This window comes from Parasteatoda tepidariorum, chromosome 7, assembly GCF_982258835.1.
Source record: "Parasteatoda tepidariorum strain Cologne lab strain chromosome 7, Ptep-v5.0, whole genome shotgun sequence".
Taxonomy (NCBI): domain Eukaryota; kingdom Metazoa; phylum Arthropoda; class Arachnida; order Araneae; family Theridiidae; genus Parasteatoda; species Parasteatoda tepidariorum.
The window spans coordinates 2844851-2866683 of NC_141761.1; the positions used below are offsets into that span (position 1 = coordinate 2844851).

Consider the following 21833-nt stretch of genomic DNA (forward strand, 5'->3'; position numbering starts at 1 on the left):
TTAGTTCGCCTTTATAAGCCGATTAACCATTTATAAGCAGATTAACTCCTTTATGAGGCAATGTGAAATATACTTCCCACACATTTTCTTAGTTCTCAAATGTAGAGTGGGAGAAATTTTTCACAAATGGTCTGAATTGGGACTTACTTATAGCTTTTACAATTTCTTAAAAAAACATAAAAGAAGTAGAAGAATTATGGACAATAGAAGAATTATGTTTTAAAAAAGTAGACGTTAGCGAGAGGAAGCGAGTTAGCATCTATTTTCTCTTCTGTCAAGTGCGTTTGTTCTTTTAATCATCTCTCATGAAATTCATCTGTGGTTACAACCCTAGCATTTATAAATTTAGTTTAATTTAATCTAGGTTCAATTTGTAAATTTGGTTTCTTTGATAATTCTTTACAGTAGGTAAAATTTCCCAACCACTTTCTAATTAAAAAAAATAATTAAAAAAATGTAATTTTATGCTGAATGGATTTTGTTTCATAAATAAATATCTATCCAGACAAGCTTAACATAACATTTCTAGAAAAAATAGCCCTGTAAAGGTTTAATAGCAAAATATACTATTTGGCTGTATTAAATATGTTTAGTCATAAATGAATGCTTTTGAGAGTAGTAAATTAGAAATTTTCATTTTCCTCACAGGCATCTCCACCTCCTCCTCTTGTGTCAGATGATTCTGATGACGTTTCTCCTCATGATGAACCTTCTCGGGATGAACCCGTTTCTGCTCCTCCATCCCCAGCTAGAGCGGGACCCAGATTCATTCTGAGTAAGTGTTCCTAAGTGTGCAAGTTTAAGCAGGGGTCTGTCCAGACATTTTGTGAAAGGTTCGTTTTTCGGGAAATTGTGAAAAAATTACTCACATTCTTTCAACCAGGGTCCGCTTTTATGAATTTGTGCAAATAGGGTCCGTTATTGCAAAAAAAAACCTTTTTCAATGAGTTTTTAAATTGTAAAGACATACAAGATTATGTTCAACACTGTAAAATTATAATTAAAAAAATTAAATTTCAAAAAATAAGCAACTGCTGCTTCTAAATTAAAGATGCAACATGCAAATATTTGGTATTTAGCCTATACTGCTGAACGCAGAATATTAATTTCGGACGAATAATGGAAGAATCGTCTGCCGAAGACAAAACTTAATTCGTTTACATCCATCTTTCTTGTTTTCTGTTCTTGAAAGGGTTTATTCGATCAATAAAATAATAATGAAGATAAACAAATTTGTGAAGAGTCCGTTTCTAAGTTAAAATATTTTGTGAAGGGTCCGTTAACGGTTTCTTCTAAACAGGTTTAAGTAAGTGTTCCTATATGCCAATTGGCATAGTCAGTAGTGTTCGCAAAATGAATGTTGCGGAGTAAAAGTCATTGCGTTTTGTGTAAAAAAAAACCGAAGAATTTTTAAGTATCCGGAAAAGTGTTCTAATAAAACCATTTTTCAAAATAAATAAAATTTCATTCAAAACATGATAAACATTACAACTATTTCACAGCGAAATAATTTTATTTTGAAACAAAACACACTATAAATGCAATACATTACCTTCACTGTTTAAAATAAATGGTTTACAGTTTGGTAAAACATGAGTTAAAATATATAACTGTTATTAATTTTTTTTCATGACTTTTTGATACAGTTTGAGTTTATTCCTCCGATTGAAATTCTTTGCGTATTTGAAATTAATTTCCAACCAGACATTAAAGTTGAGCAACAGTTAATAATGTGTGTACCACACAAAACCGGGATGAATATCTCAGATTACCCACTTTCTTCAAACTTTAGCACCATAATCAATGTAAGGACTTTCCGCCATGCCAGATTTAAAGTGAACCTTGTTAAATATCCTCCCAGCTTTTCATTAGATTGTGCAATTTCCATTTTCAGTGTCCAGCTGCCCTTCTCAAAAATGAGTCAGCCCAGAGAACTTTCTGTAGTTGAAAACAAATAGTTTCTTCATAGTTGATTTTCTTGAAAATGAAGAGCTATTGCTGAAATTGAAAAAGAAAATAAATTATACTTTTCAACGAAAAAAATCCAAATTTAAAATTATGAAACGGTGAATATTTATTAGAAACTTAAATTATTTAGTTCGAAAATGTTTTTTTAAAAATTGTAATATCCTTTACAATGAAATTCAATACCCGGTGTCGATACCTGCTTCAAAAAATCTCAGCAGCGCCACACAGGAATCAAAAAACAATTCAGTCAGTATGCTTAATTAAATGTTTTCACATATTTATTATTTTTATGGTTTCATTAAATTTTTACAACCTTAGATTATTTCTAATTGAAATTTTTTTCAAAAAATATGATTTAATCAAAGTAAAATATAAGTTTCCAAAATGTGACTTTTAACTGTCTTAAATGGAATTTTTGTGAACCTATTGATATTGGTCACCAACTCATTAGGTTATTTTCTGGATGTCTTCTCATGATATCTTCTGGCTAAAATGGCATTGGCTGAAAATGATATTTTAAGTAATATTTAATTTATTTTCTTCCATAAATAAATGTCTGTTTATTAATAATATGGGGTAACCCTTTCGCAAAAAATGTCACTGGACCATAAGTAATGAAATGGATAACTTTATAAGCTCGAATGTTAGATTGAATACAATTTAATGCTATATTACATTAGTTCTAATATTAGAAGATGGGATTCATGAGTCTAGCATTTTCTAGCATGGCAGTATTATAATTGCATCTTTCTAATGATATAATATCAATAATTTGAAATAATATCATTTTTCTACCTGGTTATAATAAGCTGATCTTTACCCTGCCACTCTCCCCTCTTTACCCTGTTATTTATCATCTCGTTTAATTTTTCTTTTATAGGTGACAGCGAGTCTATGTTTTCTGTCAACACTTCTGATTTCTCCACAAGTTCTTCCGAAATCTCCGAGAGCTCCCCCGAGTCCCCCGAGAGCTCCCCCGAGCCCTGTGTGAGCTCCACTGAGTCCTCCGATACCTATCAGAGTTCAGTGAAATCTGAGAGAGAGGGGAGAAGAAGGAGTGAAGCTGAAAGATTGAGAGAATATACAGAAGAGATTGGAGTGAAAATATCTGTGGCTCGAATGATGGAAATAAAACCAAGGTTAAGAAAACGACGGAAGGCGGTTTCATATAAGGGGATGTGCTGATCAGACCCTCGGATCTGATCATCCTGCTGCTTGTCTCATCCCGGTGGTGATTATCTTCTCTGGTCAGTTAAGTTTTTGTATCCTGTTTTGATTTTCTTTGTTAGGTTTATCCGATCAATTATATAAATGATTTAATTTTTTCCTCTTGCCTGAACTTGGTTGCTTAGCAACGGAGTAAAGTTAGTTATTGCTCTCTAGAATTAGTCTGGATTATCTTAAATTATTCCTTTGCTGCTCGATTTTGCGAGGCAAGTTTTTTTGGGACTTTCGCCTAATATATATAACCTCTTAACTCCCTCCCACAATTTATGATTCAATCTCTTTAGCATTTTGTCTACCCTCCTATTTTGTGGGTCAATCGAAATATGCAAAGAAAACTAAGTTAAATGGCAAAAAATACGTTTTTGTGTCTGATTTTGTAACTTAAAAGTTAGCACTAATTAAAATTTAATTATAATTTGTTTATAATTTCACTTATTTAGATTCATTTTGAATCTTGTATTTTTAGAGCATACGTTATACTCTAAATCCAGTATACACACACACACAAATTCTTTATTTTATTGTATGTATAGATTAGTTGTCGTCCTACCTGATGGCTTTTCATTGTTAGATAAAGCAAAACACATTTTTACTAGTTCATTCTATTAAAGATTAACTGTAATCCGTATTATTTGGCATAATGCGTTGCTCAAGGCAACTCAGGATATTTAAAATATTCCACAGTGAAGCTACTTTTTCCTGCACTTATCTATCTTATGTATCTAATTGTATTATAAAAATGTACAATATTGGTGCAATTGTACTCGGCACCAAATTTACTTAAAATGCTTTGTACCTATAAACGAGTATATTTAGTACTATAACTAATTTAAAGTTTAAAAGATAGTGTTTTCTGGGAAACCTAGAGTAATTATTCCAATCTCGGAAAAATTTGAAAAATTTCAAAATTCAAACAAATTATTGGAAGAGAATTTCCGTAATTCTAAGTTATTTTCTCCTTTACTTTCATTCTGGTATTTTAAGAATTTCGAAGTTTCGTGGTTTCCTCCAGGTTATGTCTGAACTCACTTTTTCTATACTTCAAATTTTGAATTAGTTATGAAAGTGAAAAAGAATTATAATCTCCCGTGCTATGGCGTTCTGATAAATTTCACTCATGAATCGTTCATGATCGTTAAAGTCCTATAACATGTAAATCTGGTCATTTGATCAAAAGTTATTCGGAGCTTTCCGTTTTTTTCCTATCTGCTCTGTACTACTTGCTATTTGTATTTTCTTTACTTAAAAATACACACATATTGGTGGTGCTACATATTTTTTAAGAAGTTTTCTCTCAGCTCTTGAAGTTAGAGTAATGTTTATATCGCTTTGAATATCATGTACATCTCTTAGTAACATCTAAGAATATTTACTAACATCATCAGAAAAACATTAATATTAATAAAAAAAGTAAAAGTTTAAAATTAAAAAAAATGTTCAAAATTGGAATTTCTTAGTACAACTGTGTTTTAAAGAGGAAAAATAATCTTAATTTCTGAGAATTTAAAGCTTATCTCTTAAATACACAGCTGCAGAATATTTTCATACAAAAAACTTATTTTATCCTGAAATAAATATATTTTTCTTTCTACGTACATCACGAGTAACCAAAATCTGCTAAAACGTTCATGCTGTCTTGAGATTTCCACATAGCTGGGAAAACCTATAATTGTCTACGATGTTAATTTAAGTAAAAAAGGAACTTTATATTTTCAAACCAAAGCTAGGGAAACCCTTGCAACAAACATGGAAAATAACCTCTCTCAAAATTCAATGAAACGATATGTAACCCATAGATTATGAAATAAATTTATACCTATCTTGAATTTCAAATTTTTGCTTATTTATGTTTCTAAGAATTTAAATAGCCTCAAAATTTAAAATTTAAATTTATCATAACTTTAAAATTTCTTTTTTTAAAACTTCTTAAGTTATTAGGTATGCATAAATTTTTTTAAATGCATTTTTTTATGTACATAGAATTATATTCCCATTAGTTTCATAAGAGTGAGACTCTAAAACTAAGGATGTAAGTGTTTAGAATATTAATAAAAAATAATATAGATAGAAATAAGTTTATGTTTCAACTGTTTTTCATTTTTTGATTGAATTCTTTTAATTGACTGTTATTGAAGTTTATTGTAGTTTTTTATTGTAGTTTATTATTTTTTGCAAATATTTGTCATTAGTACTCAAGCACAGCATGTTTATATTTTGTCATTTGCTCTTTTTAAAAGCTATCTGGTACATGTATACTGTAGCAAATGTTATTTCTGTTTTAGCTTATTTCTTATTTATTTACTTAATTCTTTTTTTTGAAAAATTTTGATTTTAATTTGTCTTTTCTTTCTTGTTTCCTTTTCTTTTAAAATCATGTTTTTAATTATAAAGCAAGATTTTGTTTGATTAATTTTTCACGTTAACTAAGTTACACGTTAGAGATTTGATAATGAAAATATATTATTTTTTTTATAATTGATCTGAATACTTCTTAATATTTTCTGTAATTGGATTTTAAAAAGTCATTCTTTTACAGTGATCTTGAAGATAATGTTGATCAGAGTGAAATTTTGAATGCGGATGAAATATATATGTGGTCTGTTGCATGCAATACACTGGGGGATTAGACTAATTTTGTAGACAAGCTTGAGGATAGTAACACAAAGTGCGAGACATCTTTGTTTGAAGTTATACAAGCTAATTTCTTACCTGCTCTGAAAGAAATATACCAAGAAAAGGTATTTTTAAAACTCTCTTAAAAGTTGCTATTATAAGGATCGTTAAAATATAACACATTACTTTGGCTAATTTCTTATGTGCTCTGAATGAATAATTTCTCTAGAAAAGGTACTAAAAAAAAGGTTTGATCAGATGTGTATGTAGTTTGTTTTTTTACGTTTGCTTGATCAGATTATTACATCCAAACATATTGTTTAGTACAATTTTCTTCACAAATATGTATTTAGTTCATGCTATGCATCACCAAACAAATAATATCATTCTAGGATACTCATGAAAAATCCGTATTTTATTCATATATCTCTTATTAATAATTGAATAAACAAATTTTGTTTAAAAAAAATTAATCTTTAATTGCTTGTTAAAAATTGCTTAACAGCATGATTTGTAAAATTTGTTCATATTTAAAATTTAAACATTCATTTTTTGCTAGAATTGTAGCTTTTAAGGAAAAAATGGGTCTGCAAAATTATTATTTTGTGCTAATGTAAATTTGTGTTATATTATTTTTTTTTATTTCAGACTATAAGTCATGACTAGAAATTCGATTGATAGAATAATGTTAAAGATAGCTTAAAAATAGCACATCGGTGTGAATAAAGGAATCGTAAGTACAATTTTAATTATTAACTTTTTTTTTGATTGAGATTAGAGTATTATTGCCTAAATATAATTTGTTCAAGTAACCTTTTTATGCTCATAGTTTTTATTTCAATTGCCGATTGTGGTATTCTTTAATGTTAGTTTCTATAGGGTTGCTTGTAACGAACATTAACGGAACACAATATTTGCTCGTCGAGTGTTTGTGAGAAATATTTTCATGAAAAAATTATTTGAGATCATGCATACTTATTAAGTTATAGGTCACTCCACAGGGAGAATAGGGAAAAACCTGGAAAATACAGGGTATTTAAAAATCACCTAAAAATAACAGGGGAAGGCAAGGGAACTTTGAGTCTTTCCTTACAAACTGAGAAAATACAAGAAACATATTTCTTGTTTTTGTTTTTTAAAAAGTGGTGACCACTCAAAGCAGACTCCTAAGAGATATTTAAGGTGCATATTTCTGCTATACCAAACTATTTTACTTACTGTAGCATTATTTGTTTTTAGAATGTTAAGCTATTTCTTTAAGTTTTTCCAGCAATTAAAACTAGTATAGTTAGCCTAATATAGCTCACAGAAGAGTACAGTGATTGTGGGTTTCCTCTTAATATACTTAACTTGAAATTCTTCACATCTGTTAGTTATTGCTTTCATTATTTATTAATTTTTTTCATTTTCTATAGCTTGACTTTCAACTGCAATGTTGTCAAGAATAAGTTTCTTGGGAGTGATAACATAAGTGTCAGTTTAGATCAATAAATCTTCTTTAATCAATTTTTGAAATTGTCTTCATCGGTCACACAAGGCTGTCACTCCAGAGGGAGAATAGGAAAAACCTGGAAAATACAGGGAATTTAAAAATCAGCTAAAATAGCAAAGAAAAAACATGGGATTTTATTTCTTATTTTTGTTTTTTTTAAAAATGCTCACAAATCGCAATCTATGAGATATTTAAAGATCAGCTATATTATATTATTTAATTTATTATAGTATTATTTGTTTTATGTTGAGCTGTTAAAGTTGTTCCAGCAACTAAAACTAGCATTTTTATCTTAATATAGTTTACCAGAGTGCAGTGAGTTTCCTCTTAATATATTGGTTATCATATGTTCAGGGAAAACACAGGGAATTTTTTTTACAGATATCAGTGGCAACCCTGGGTTTGCTCGTTAAAAGTTAGCTATAATCTAATAGATTTTTACTTTGTACCAATCACATATTTTCATATTTCTCATTCAGAGGATTCACATTAAAGACGAGTTTGACTGTATTTTTTCTTCATGCTTTCAGATAGAACAAGTGAAGTGTCCACTCTGATGGTTAGGAAAAGTTTAAAATACTTTGATGAAGAAATTTCAGAATGTTCTGATGATACAACACATTATAATTATGTTCAAGATTATCAGCCTCTCTATAGGTTTGTCTGATTATTGATGATTTTTCGTCGTAATATTTTGATGTTGATTCTCTGGTTTTAGATGTGAGGTGTGTTAAGTAAACAATATTCAATGTCCTAATTTGTTATGATTCAAAATTTGTTCAGAGCTGCTGATTAGCCGCTCATAAGTTTAATAGCAAATTTAATGGTTTTTCTAATTGCAGAAATCTTCCAGCCCCCACTGGAAGTTGTGGGTTATCTCAGCATCTGCCAGTTATTTTAAATTTTTATTTTACAATTTAATCAGATATAAGCTAAACTGGTTTCTTATCAAAATTATAAGGCTAAGTTGAGAGAACACCACAAAAAGCGAAAAGTAAAGAAAAAAATTTTTCAGCTACTCAATTATAAAGTTTTATAAGGATTTATTTCAAATTTTCTGAATATCATATGCAATTCAAATTTAATTTAAATTATTAAGATTTATAAGTATCTTATTTTTGCAATTTTTGTTTAATATATGTGTTAAATTAAACAATAATAATCTATAGTTCCATTTATGTGAAAAATCTGATCAAAAGTCGTTCAGCGTGTTTACATTTTTTTTTTTTGCACTGTACATAGCTGCCGGTGGCTCCTTCAAAACATGATAGGGAATAATATTTTCAGAATTTTGTTTAATCTAACATAAATTCCACATCATAGTCAGATATTTAAACTTTTAATGTTCACAGATTTAATTTACGTTTTCTTAATATTGGTGATATTAATTTAAGTACTTATTTTCATTTGCAGCAACCAATGGATTTATCAACTATTTCTCGAAAGCTGCTGATATTGTTATATTTCTGTTAATGATTTGATTACAGACAAATTGGTGTCGATTTCTCGTCTATATAATGGTGAACATGGTGGTAAGTTTTTTTTATAATGATTTACTATGCTTTTAAACTTTTTTATTATCTTCTAAATTTTCGCATTAATGGATTTTTATTAATAGACACATTTAAATGTTTTCCATTACCAGTTACTAGTTAATGTAGGAAAAAAAATTGAATGAATGTATTGATTTCTTACTCCTTTGTTTTGCAGAAAAATTCTTTTCTCCTTTTTATTCTTGTGAAAATTTTATGTCTTTAGCATAGTTCTTACAAACTATTTGACATAATCAAAATTTCATGTGTTATATAAATTTTATTTATAATTCATATTATATAGTATCTATAAAAACTAATAGTTTTTTCCTATGGTTCTTGAAAAATATTTCAAAAAAGTAACTAAGTGATCTGCAATTGCTTTACATGCTCTTAAAGTGTCATATTTGTAAGATAATTTATGAATCCCAATAAAAAATGTACCAAATAAATATATAAAAATTGTCACTTTAAAATTTATAAATGCTGTCTAAGTTACAATAAATGTTTATTACAAACAAATTTGAGCCTGAACCATTGCTTGAACTCTTTATTTCATAAATACATCTAATAAAGGATGCTACAGAAAACGCCACAATTTTTTTTAATATGACTTAATAATAAAGAAGATTTACAAACTTTTGTGTGGTTTAGTACAGACTCTCGACTAGCCATAAACTGAAGAATCTAGAATGGGCCATACACTGAAATCTATGGGATTGAGATATATCAAGTAGGGTAGCCATTCTTCAGAAATATAATCATGTCCAGAAAATGCGCACCACTCTTGTCTTTTTGACCTACTGAGCTAATGTGGTGCTATAGTATATCTAATATACTACTTTAGGGCTTTGACATAGGTGAGTTTTCTCACTTAATTCTCCAAAGGCAAATCTTTGAAACACATACGGAACGATAATAATTTTTTTAAATATAATAGCACAAAAATGAAAAGGGAACTCGGGTACATCTATCGAGAGCCACAAATAATCCTTCAAAGAGCCGCATGTGGCTTGGAGCCGCAGGTACTATATGATAACTAACTGTACTATATGATAACTAAAATTTAACTAAAAAGTTATACTAAAATTTTAAAAATCTTTAAAACATTTTCTACGTATTCAAACATTTTAAACTAATTTATATGGAAAGGATTTCTATCTTGTTTTATTTTCCCACTACTGGCTTGTGAATTAATTGCATGCAATAATTTTTGAAATTTTTTTAAAGATTTTATATGGGATCTTTTTGGAAATAAGGAAAATTTTTAATTTTTCATCACTTCCATTAAAATCCACTTTCAGACAAAGTATCCCAGTTAATAGTCTATATCTATCTTTAGAATTTTGTGTTGAAGATAAGATGTTCCTTTTATGGTGTAAGAAATATTTTAAGATTAATTTTATATTAATAAAATCTTAATAATGCTGAGAAGTTATGTGAGAAGGAATTTAATTTTTCTTTACATTTTCTTATAAAATGTATGGTTTGCATTTAAAACCTTGAAACTTTTTAAAATTTAAATGTAAACTTATAGCTAAAATAAAACAAAGCTCAAATTTATAGTTAAGTAAATTGTTTTTTTTGCCTAAAGATATTTTTTAATAAAAATTTAGAATATGTAAACTGATGCTTGTTTTTTGTACCCAACATATTTTATGTTGATTATAATAGTGCTTAAATTTAAATGTGTTTTAGGCTGCTCATTTAGTGCAAGCTCCAAAAAGCAATTCTGAAGACCTGGCTTCCATTAGTTCTCTTTGTTTTAAACTGAACTCACTGCAGATACAAACACTCTTAGAAAGCTATCTACCTTCAGATGATGAACCTCATATACCTCAGGAATTTATTGAAAGTATTGTAAAGGTATGTGTTATGTATTTGTAGTAACCTGACAGAGTTCTTTCACTGAATAGTTAGCTGTTATTAGATCCATGACTAACTTTATATTGTAAACTACTGTACCCAAACTTTCTTATAAATATAAGGAATAAACTTTCAAAGCAAAAAAGGAAGAGGGAAAAAGTGAATAATTCTCAACTGAAAGTTCTGAAATGGACGTACTACAGTTTCAGTTTAAGAACCTTCCTCGGTGTCTGGATACCAAAATGATGGTTGCAAAGTAAAGAGACAAACACATGCTAAATGGTTTAGCCAATAGAGACAGAGGAACAGGTTTGAATAATATAATAAAAAATAAGATATGAAAAAATGCGTGAGGGGATCTGAGGAGAGCTCCAGGGGACAACAGATTAAATTAGAGTACACTTCCAAATATTGAAAAACAGTGGGATGCAGAAAGGTCATTAAGTAAATTATTATAATTTTTCAAAGTATGGAAGGACAACCAAAAATTGAATTCGGTAGATTAAGAGCACAGTGTTAAATGATTTTAGCAGAATAAAACTCAAACATGTGATTAAAATTCCAACTATGTAGAGCAATGAAAGATCGATTAATATCCTGACTTTGGTCATAGCTTTCTCTTTTTTCTTTTTTTTTAAGTTGAAGTTTAAGGGTATGTTTAGTTTATCCAATATATGCAAGACTACAGTGACACCAAATTTGATAAATACACCAGCTTTTAATATCAGCTATAGGTTCTTGAAGGTTGGTGAAATTTAATTTATTAAATGGGGAAGAAACTATTTTAAAACTGAAATTTATTCAAAATCATAGCAATTTGGGAACTGATTTTCAGATAATAAGGTAAAACAATCAAATTGTCAAAATCTGATTCGAAATTTTGGTAGATATCAAATTGAATTTTTTATGGATGGAATCAATAATATTAAAAGGAAATCACTGTCTACAGCTATACCTAGAGAGCTTTTTAGATAATAGTTTTTTTTTTATTTTAGGTTGCTGAAAATACTGCTGATGAACAAGCTAGAAGTGAAGGCAGAGATATTAAACTCGAAGAAGACTCTGATTCACAATTGCCTTTCTTGTTGCCTGAGGATGGTTATTCTTGTGATATTGTTCGAGGAGTTCCAGCTGGATTGCAAGAATTTTTGCAACCACTTATTCTAGCAGGTAAAACAATTGCTTTATTATTGATGTACAAATATTTTTAATTTGCTATTTTATATTTATTTAAAATTGCTATACAAGTGAATATTGAAAATTAAATTTAAATATTTAAATGAAAACTATTTTCTTTCGTGACTTAAAACTAAATTTTTAATAACATAATTAAAATCATTATTTATAACTATAATATTTCCTTGGTAGATGAGTTTCAGATTTTTAAATAAAATTGAAAAAAAAAATTAAAAGATGTTTCAATTTGCCATCAAAATCTTTTTCACTTTTAAATTGATTTTGAAAATTATTATTTAATACTTGAAAATAATAACTTATGCAACTAATCCAACCTCCATTTTTTTTATCAATATAAAGAATATTATGTATGTAAGTAAATTAAAAAAGAAAAAATATTTAATGTGTTAAAATTGAGAACTGCTAAAATTTAATAATTCTGAATTAAGCATAGATTTTAATGTTATTTATTGTTTTATTACCTTTTTCAATATTCTGTTATGATCAGTTTAAAAAAAAATTTTATCACATTTTGATGGAAATGTAGAGTAAATTTTGGTAGAATAGTTTTGAATAATTATCCATTATAAATCGAAACTAATAATTTTTACCTTAAGAAATAAATTGCTGTCATGAAAGTGTTCTCACAGTTAGAACTCTTTAGAAGTCCTCATTTACCTAAAAACACAACTACAAATATTTCATATTTTTAAAGCCTCAGTTAAACATTATACACTCAGCTTACTTTGATATATATGATTGTTAAGCAAAAACTATAATTCAGTTAATTGGAAATGGGTTTCACTTTAAGCTTTAACAACTTTTAAAAAACATGACTAACATTTATTTACTAATTATGTGATTTAAATTAATGTTGAATATTTTCTGATGTCATGTGTTACATTGTTGTCAGCATACTAAATATCATTGTAGCTATAGTTTTTTTTCTTGTTTTTTATTATAATTATTAGAGCCACATCCTTCTCCCTTTTTAAAGTTATTCGTAAAAGGTGAAATTTGTTTATTCGGACTTTTTTTAATGTATGATTAGAATTAAAGTATTTTTGATTAGAATTAAAGTATTTTTGAATTCATTAATGTAGTAGCTTTTATTATTAATAACTTATTTAACTTAAATATATTACCAGGAGCGTTGTATATAACATGTTTAATATTTTGTTAAAGGTCTTTGTCGTCTTACAATTCAGCCTACATCTTCTGGGTATTGGACTATTTACATGTCTGATCAAGATATTGGCAGGTTGCCTTCTGGGGTAATTAAAATTTATGTATTACATTCAAATAGTTAATTTTATTTTGATATTGTTTCTTTCAATTGTTCTGAGAAATTGCTTGAAAATTAATCTATGTATTAAACACTTTAAGTAAATGTGTGTGAAACTTTTTATATATTTATTATGTCATTCATAAATATACTACTGAGTTAAAATATGTGAGTTTTATACTTAAAGTCTAGCTTTAGAAAACTGAAAAAGAAATAACTGTTTTATTTTGATAAACTATTAACATTTGTAAAAAAATTCTGACTTCACTATGTTTTTAATATTTTAAGTGAAATCAACATATTCATTAAAATTTATTTTTTGAACACTCTTTAAACTGATATTCTATATCCTAAAATAATAATTATTTGATGAAATTTCCATTGATATTAAAGGACACATGACACTAAATTTGCTTACTGTGAGAGATGTATATCAATAATTTTGTCACTAATGTTTCAAAATAGTATGTTAATTCTTCTACCAGGATGAGAAAAAGTTCACATAAATTTGAAAAGAGTTTTTTACAATAAATACTAACTATTAGAAGATTTTGAGTTATAACTTACTTTCTGTTAAGTTGAATGGAAAGTTTTGTTCACGAAAATGCATGCCTTATTTTATATTAATGTTAAGGTTATTTTATGAAAGAAAGTGGCAGGGTATTTGTCCTATAACTCAATTGTTATGTTCTAGCTTACAGAGACACAGGTATATGGCAGAAAAAAGGAATGTGCATACATATTCTCACTTGTATTGAAAGTATCCAGCAGAGCTAAGTGATAACCCTAATGTATACATTTAAGGATAAACACCCTACCATTTTTTTAAGGCACAGTTTGCATCTTTGTTTAATGAGGTGCGCCAAAAGAAATTTTCCGGTGTACCTAATATAATTTATCGTCAATCCAGGATTCATTACCAGATTCAATTCTTTTGGAATTTTGTGAAAACAATATTAAATTTGTAAATGATTTTGTTCAAAACTAAGATTGTAATCTCAAGTGATACATATTTTTGCAAAAACCACAATTATATATGACTACATGAGCATTTAAATACTAAGAAATAAAAACTAATTTGTCCACTATTTGGTTGTTAGAAAAATTGCATCACCAATTTATTTAAAAGTTTTCCAGGAGGATTTTAATTTTTATTTGTCAATTATCCATATAAAAATGCTCATGTTTTTAAAAGATAAGTTTGATGAACAGTTAAGTTTTTGAAAAGTCTTGTCTTTTTTTTTTCAGTATTGTGATTTTTGTGAAAGGTTCTATAATAAAATGGTCCTTAAATGGACCTTATTTTTTTCTAGGTCATCCCCAATTATTGATTCATGTGGTCATGTGTGAAAACTTGTCTGTATTTGTTCTGTTGTGTTTTAAGAGACATTTTCTTTACCGTCTTAATTTATTTATTATTCTTATTTATTCTGTGAATACGTAAGATTACTTTTTAAAGTACTTTTTAGAAAGTGTGCCACTTTTAAAAAGTAACGACTTTGTCTTTAAAAAATCTAATAACACGTATTTGAGAAATGTTAGGATTAAATTGTAATTTAATTTCTAGGCTCGTAGTCCAAGTTTACACAGTCATGTTGATGATAGCAGCAGCTGGAAAAACCAAGAAGCAGAAGTAGATACAATCCGCTTACAGAAAAGTAATAATGGCATCGGTCTGAGCATTATTGCTGCTGGGGTAAACATTTAATTTCTTTCCTTGTTATAAAAAATTGTTTAACTGCAAAATACAAGAAAAAAAAAAGAATTCTCAGTTTTGAAATATCTTTGCATTTTTTAAATTCAATCATTAATTTAAAATTTATATTAAAAATATTATTTTTAACTAAAATGTAAATTTTTAATTGTAGTCTTAATAATATTGTAATTTTTAAAGTATTCCTAAAATTTTCCCTAGGAGCAGAATTATGTTGAACATTTTACGTCAAGACTTGAGAATCACACTAATAAAATTATTACTACTCTTTTTTAGTGACGAATAATATTGTTTTGCAAACTAAATTTGTAGGCCTTAATTAGAAATACCAAATTATGTATAATTGCTTACGTAACAGAACAAAACTTGATAACAGCATATAAAATTTTCTTCACTTTTAGAGTTGCTTATTCTAACAGTTCTGCTCCATTAATTAGTTGTTCTGTTGGGATTTCCACATACGTTGCAGTTCTGAGCATTAAGCATTTCTTATTATTCTCTTAGAATTTACAATTTATGTAACTGTTTAGTTTTAATTATTTATTAATATTTTTTAAAAGCTTAAAAAGTTGATTAAAATGTATCCTGCAAATATATTTTAAAATATATTTAGGTGACACTTACATAATAAATGTTTAATATAATAAAATTTTATATTTTACAATTAATATAATAAATATAATAAAATATAATTATTTTATAATAAATGTAATTATAATTTTAGAATTTATTAAAATATTTTCTCTAATTAACATTGTATCTGAAGCATTGTTTTAGGATATGCCGTAATAATTCGAGTTAAATACCAAGAAATATAAATGTCTACAACATTCTAGCCTTGTTAAATTTATATGTTTTTAAAATTTACATATGTTGAAGCATACACATACTAAGAAATGATGTATGGTATTTATTCTTATAGGCTCCCTCTGACGCTGGCAAGATCGGAATCTTCATAAAATTTGCTGTAAAAGGCGGTGCTGCTGACCTAGTAAGTGGTTATAATTGAAGTAATTGTGCTGAAACTAAGAATGGCTTAGAAATAATTGAATTGTAAATGATGACTTAAACCTACCCCTCCCCCCTTACTTAAACATTAGATTTTTTACTATAGAAAAATTTGCTTCTCAGGTATGTATAGTGAGTTATTTAAAAGCATATTTTGTATGAAAGATATAAATTAGGATTCATCATTTTCCTGATGAAAAGTATTTTTTCCTCATTTCTCCTGCTTTTAAGATTTTGTTATTCCTGATTTTTTTTGTATCTGCAGAATATACCATTTCTGTAATGCGTATATTAAAATAATTTATTTTAAGAATTGAAAGATTTGGATTTTTTTTTATCTTGATTGGTAATGCTAGATCACAAAATTTGATCGATCAAACTTGGCGACTGTCTACTAATTATAAGCATGATTTAGATAAACAACCTTACTCCCAAGATTCATTGCTTCAAAATTTTTGAGAATTCAGTCATTTTATGTGAAAGGAAACTTAAATATTTTACAAAATCAAATTTTATAGTGATGAGTTCAAGGGAGATATGTTTACTTATTATTTACTGAAACGCACACTTCCATGGTGGAATTTTGTGCTTTTATAATTATTGATTCATCTGATTTTAAAAATGCCTACTTATTATTTTCTGAAATGCACACTTCCATGGTGGAATTTTGCGCTTTCATAATTATTGATTCATCTGATTTTAAAAATGACAAATTTCAATCGACCTTTTAGTAATTATATAACTAAATTATATTTTTACAAATGATAAAGTAGCATATTTACTGTGTTTTCGTTTTGAGGTCATTAACACATTAAAATTTCACAAATCAAATTATTTTAAAGTAAACTCTATTACAAATTTTGAAAAAGGGGAATATTAATTCATTTTATCGCCTCTTTCCTAACTACTTTTTTAATACAACAATACTATCATAATTTTTTTATGTATATTTATCTTAAACTATTATAAATTTTGTTCAGTGATCCTCCAATAATTCATCTGATTTTTACTGGAAACTATATAAACTTTCTGTTCTAAACAAATTTATTCTGAAATTCAAAATTGTTTTTATTATTCTTTTGGTATAAAATTTGCTTTCATTAAACTTAACTAAAGCAGAATATGCTTTCTTTTTTATAGTAATCTGGTATGTGCCTCCTGCTCCAAAAATGTTCTGATATTGAAAAATATTGTAAATTGATAAATATTGTAATTACAATATTGTAAATATTGTAATTAAAGCCGATATAAATACGGATTATGTTTTATCATCAGAAACTTTCGTCATTGGACTAAAGAACTAGAAACTGAAAGATCCATATATGTAACCATGATATTTCAGTTATACTAAGCTATTTCAATTATTATAGCATTATTTAAGTATGTTCAGCTGTTTTTAAAAACTATACCCGATTTTTAAAAACTGTAACAACTGAAAAATTATTACATTTGCCATCTAGTGTGCTGTTTAATGACATGAAGTGAGAGAAAAAATAGTTCACTACAAGTATCTTTTATATTAAAAATATCGGGACAGCTACTGTCACCGTTGTTTTAGATGTTCCTTTAAGTTTGAACTTGCTGCGAATTAACTAATAAAAAAATAAGAAAACTTAACAAATGTACAAGGAGTGCTAAGCAATAAAAGAAAGTTAGTCCGAGAATTATCAACCATTAAATTTGTTGTAAAAAAATGCAGAGTTTTTCGATCATTTGATTAAAACTTAAAGTTCTTTTCAATGTCCGCAACTTTAGTGTTAAAATTTGACGTGCTGAATGGTTTATTTTCCTTTTTGAATTGAGTGCAATTTTTTTTCAAAAATTAGTTTTATTTGAAAATTATTTCAATTAACTGTTTTTTTCCCCAAATTCATTTCCCTTTTTTCTTTACTTTACAATTATCTATTGTTGTAAAAAAGTATTCACCTCACTCAAAATCTTCGTTTTATTTAATCTTGCTTGACTTGATGTCAAAATGAACAACCAGAAGAAAGAATAATAAATGCAAAAAGAGAGTTTAATTTTAATACTTCGAAAATGTAGAAAGTTTGAAGCAATTTTCATAGTAGTGTTTGCAGTTTTTTAAAGAAAGTTCAAAACGATAAGGGATTTTTCTTATATTAAATTTCACCATTGCTGTCCATTTATTCTGAGGTAGTGAAATTTGCAATTCTACGTAAAAAGTCCTGAATATTTCGAGGTCTTTTAGGAAGTACAAAATCTACTGAGAAAATTGCTTGAAACTTTATCCTGCTTTTAAAATATTTATATCAGATTTCTTCCATTAGTTGCAAAATACAATTCACTACAAAATAATGAAGGTATAATTTTAAAATTTTTCCACGCATGCTCAGTACAAATAAAACTAATTTAAATGCTCATATCTTGTGAATTTTTTTTCTTCGAATTTTGAAAGCAATATTTTTAAAACCAATTTTAAATTGCAGGGGAAGAGCTCACTGATGATGCAAAAAACTAAACATCGTGTCGGACCAAGGAATGTAAAAGCTTTGTATCAGTATGGAAAGACGAAATAAGGTAGTTATAGAAGTGGAGTGATATAACCAAGATATTCTTGGATAGAAAGAATTTGGAAAATTCAAGACAGGAAACGGCAATGCAGTCCTTTATTCGGGTACTGATTAAAGACATGGAAAAGGTGTTGGATACATACTAAGAAAAGAAACAGCGAAAAGCTTAATTGAATGGGAACCAATTAGTGATAGTAGATCAAGATTTTATTCCAAATACAGTGGATGCCGCTTAATGTGATCACATCGGGACGAGCATGATTTGATAACAATAACCGATTGATTACAATAAACAAAAAAAATTTAAGGTATAAAAATGATTTTTTTACATACGTATTAAAATAAAAATTATTTTAAATTCGGAGTTGTTGCTGTGAAACTCTAAAGTATTTAATAGAAATTAATTTTCACTAAAGAAAAAGAATTAGTTAGTATAGTTACATATTTAATGATGAACTGCAGAAAACGATACAAAATACAAAAGGTTAGTTATTAACTGAAAAAGAAATCATCAATTGTCGATTGTTTAGCATTCTTTCGAAGCAAGTCATTTACGAATCGCTCATAATCATAATGCTTATGAAAGTGTTCCGCGTCGGCTTTGTTTTGCACACCTAGCCGTAAGACTCGAAGTGCCTCCCTCATCTGAGCAGGCGTCGGAATTTTGTCCTCGATAGCACTTTCGGGTTCATCATCGGCATCAGAATCTTGTGACGAAGCTGGATCTTTGACACATACGGCTTCGCAAATGTCCTCATCAGTTAACGAAGTAGAAGTCTCAACCTTCTCGTCGATCTCCATCCATGCTTCAAAATCCTCAGCATTCATATCGGGCGGGGGATTGAAAACGTCTTCCATTTCTTTCATTACAGCAGCATTGTTGTCCTCTGGTTGACAAAATCCTCCATGACTAAAACAATTTCGAATTGTTTTTTCCGAGACATTATTCTATGACATTGTTAACAAATGTATGGCATCCAAAACATTTGTTTTTTTGGCTAGAGCGTTCGCATTAAGATCTTCAGCGTCTTGGTCTTCCATATTTTCTAAGATCCTTCAAGGTGCGGATAATTCCCTGGTCACACGGTTGAATTAAAGAAGTGGTGTTTGGTGGTAGGAACACGATATTTATCTTTTTTAATGAAACAGTTACATCATGAGCAGTGCAGTTGTCTATGAGCAGGAGTATGTTCCGTTTTAGACGCTTGTCCCATTTCAACAGCCATTCGTTAAAGATGGTGGTAGTCATCCATGTCGTTTTGTTGGCAAAATAATCGACGGGCAGATTTTTCACACCTTTAAAACAGCGGGGCTTCTTACTTTTTCCAATCACTAAAAGTTTTTGTTTAGTGCCGGCCATACTAGCGCAACATAGCACAATTAGGCGTTCCTTGGAGGTTTTACACCCTTGCGTACTTTCCTTCTGAAACATGTAGGTGTGTTCAGGCAGCGCACGAAAATATAGGCCAGTTTCATCAGCGTTATATACATCCTCAAGTGAATATGTGGCAATAAGTTTAGGCCATTCTTCTTTAATCCACTGGTCTGCGGCTACATTATCGGCATCTTTTTGCTCACCATGTGTCCTTCGGAAGAGTATGTTCTGCCTCTTTTTCCAGCGGTGGAACCATCCTTCTGTGACTACGAAGTTTCCTTTACCCAATTTTGCAGCCAAATCTTCAGCTTTTTGGCGCAAAATTGGACCATTAACACGAGCGTCCCTCTCACGAACGTTTGTGAACCAAAGTTTTAATGCAGATTCAACCTCTTTGTCTTTTCCATCTCGATTTCTTTTACAATTCAGATTTTCGTTTAAAGTGCACTTTTTTTCGATATCTTCACGATTTTTTAAAATTTTGCACAAAAGCGGCTGCGAAACTTTCAATTGAACAGCAGCATTCCTTTGGCTCATTTTCGGCAATTTATCGTAGCGATTTAAAATGTCAACCTTTTCTTTCACAGTAAGATCTCTCCGTTTCCTTTCCATTATAAAAAACAAATCAGGTTACAAACCGTAGGAACTATGGTAAAGTGAAAATTTATGCTGATCTTCTTCTAAATGCGTCTTTTAAGCACTTAGATGAGGCTTTATTGTTTGACCACTACCCCCCCCCCAATTTTATTGTTTGACCAATAGTGACTGGCTAAGCGACCCGCCCAGATCAAATGGCATACCCTAAACAATGTTCTCTTTTGAAGGTCACCCCTTACCCCCTTCCCATAGTGGCTGGGACATATCATCTGTCACATTGTTTAGTTCTTCTAAAAAGGGGCTCGTGACAAACATTGACTCGTTACTGGCAGGTCTTCTTTTCTCCTTATTTAGGATTTCCGGGAATTTCAAATCGCACAGTGCTACGGAAATTTACAATGCTTGATCGAAAATGGCAAAATACCCCCCCCCCCCTCATAATAACACGTGTTTAAAAGATAATATATGAGCCCCGTTTGGACTTTTGGTAAGTTTCAGGAAACACTTCACAAAACACAAAAAAAAGTTTTCCTTCTTGTCTTTATTGATTTCAGGAAAATAAATTTACCTATAAACTGATAACAATAAACGAACATTTGATTACAATAAACGATGATTTTTCAATGTATTTTGATATAAGCGGACGGGACTAAGCGATTTTGATAACATTAAACGTTTGATAACATTAACCGTGATCACATTAAGCGGTGTCTACTGTAGTTCAAATTATCAGTCTTACAAGTTTATTCTCAGACAAAGGATTGTGAAGATGAGGAAAAAGAACGATTTTACGAGCAATTGCAATGTGTAGTAAATAAGTTACCGAAACAAGATGTAAAAATCTTAATGGGAGATCTTAATGCAAAAATTCGAAAAAGATTGTCAGAAAGCCAATGCTATGTGGGAAATGAAGCTATTGAAGAAACGAAAACTTTTTGTATCCTTTTGTGAAATGAACGAATTTGTTATTGGTGGAAGTTAGTTTAAACACAAAGATATTCACTGGGTATCACCTGGTGCACAGGAAACAAATAGACCACACTGCAAGCAGAAGAAAATTCTTCGGCCCAATGAAAGATGTTTTAGAGTGAGGAGACCAGTGCAAATTTCTTATTTCGTCTTATTTGAAATTAATGCTTAGAATACACCCAAAAGTTAAAAGAAGAATGAACTTCGACACAGCCAAATTTGACAAGGCGATCGAATGACAAAAATATTTATTTCGTTATCTTATGTTCATTTCTTTAACATTAAATGTATCATAACTTTGATGATATTTCTCTCTTTTGAGTGAATAGTTTGTCCTTTTTGAGACATTTTGCTGGGAATATAGACATTTTTAAATTCTAAATATATTTAATTATCTAGAGTAATGAAAGCTAAAATAGTAGATGATAAATCAAAGTAAGTGACTGAAAAAGAATTCACTGTTTGTGCTTGGGACGCATT

At 28.9% G+C, this 21833-nt stretch overlaps 1 protein-coding gene and 1 long non-coding RNA gene across 2 annotated transcripts; one reads left to right on the forward strand and one right to left on the reverse strand.

Annotated features, from left to right (window-relative positions):
• Positions 1-1494: 1494 nt before the first annotated feature.
• On the reverse strand, positions 1495-8068 carry LOC147806717 (uncharacterized). The gene is made up of 2 exons (XR_015435743.1): positions 7607-8068; positions 1495-1998 (listed from the first exon to the last, which is right to left on the reverse strand). It is a non-coding gene; the product is annotated as an uncharacterized LOC147806717 (long non-coding RNA).
• Positions 8069-10256: 2188 nt separating this feature from the next.
• On the forward strand, positions 10257-18550 carry LOC147806718 (afadin-like). Its single transcript, XM_087168511.1, has 7 exons — positions 10257-10271; positions 10531-10698; positions 11694-11868; positions 13060-13148; positions 14727-14855; positions 15796-15864; positions 18329-18550. Exons 1-7 carry the CDS (start codon positions 10257-10259, stop codon positions 18416-18418), a joined length of 735 nt encoding a protein of 244 aa, XP_087024637.1. The 3' UTR covers positions 18419-18550.
• The last annotated feature ends 3283 nt before the right edge of the window (positions 18551-21833 follow it).

What these genes read in the sequence shown, in the direction of transcription:
- LOC147806718 (XM_087168511.1), top strand. An exon ending in GCAACCACTTATTCTAGCAG is followed by an intron (nt 11,869 to 13,059) that starts GTAAAACAATTG and finishes ATTTTGTTAAAG; the next exon opens with GTCTTTGTCGTCTTACAATT. An exon ending in AAGGCGGTGCTGCTGACCTA is followed by an intron (nt 15,865 to 18,328) that starts GTAAGTGGTTAT and finishes TTTAAATTGCAG; the next exon opens with GGGAAGAGCTCACTGATGAT.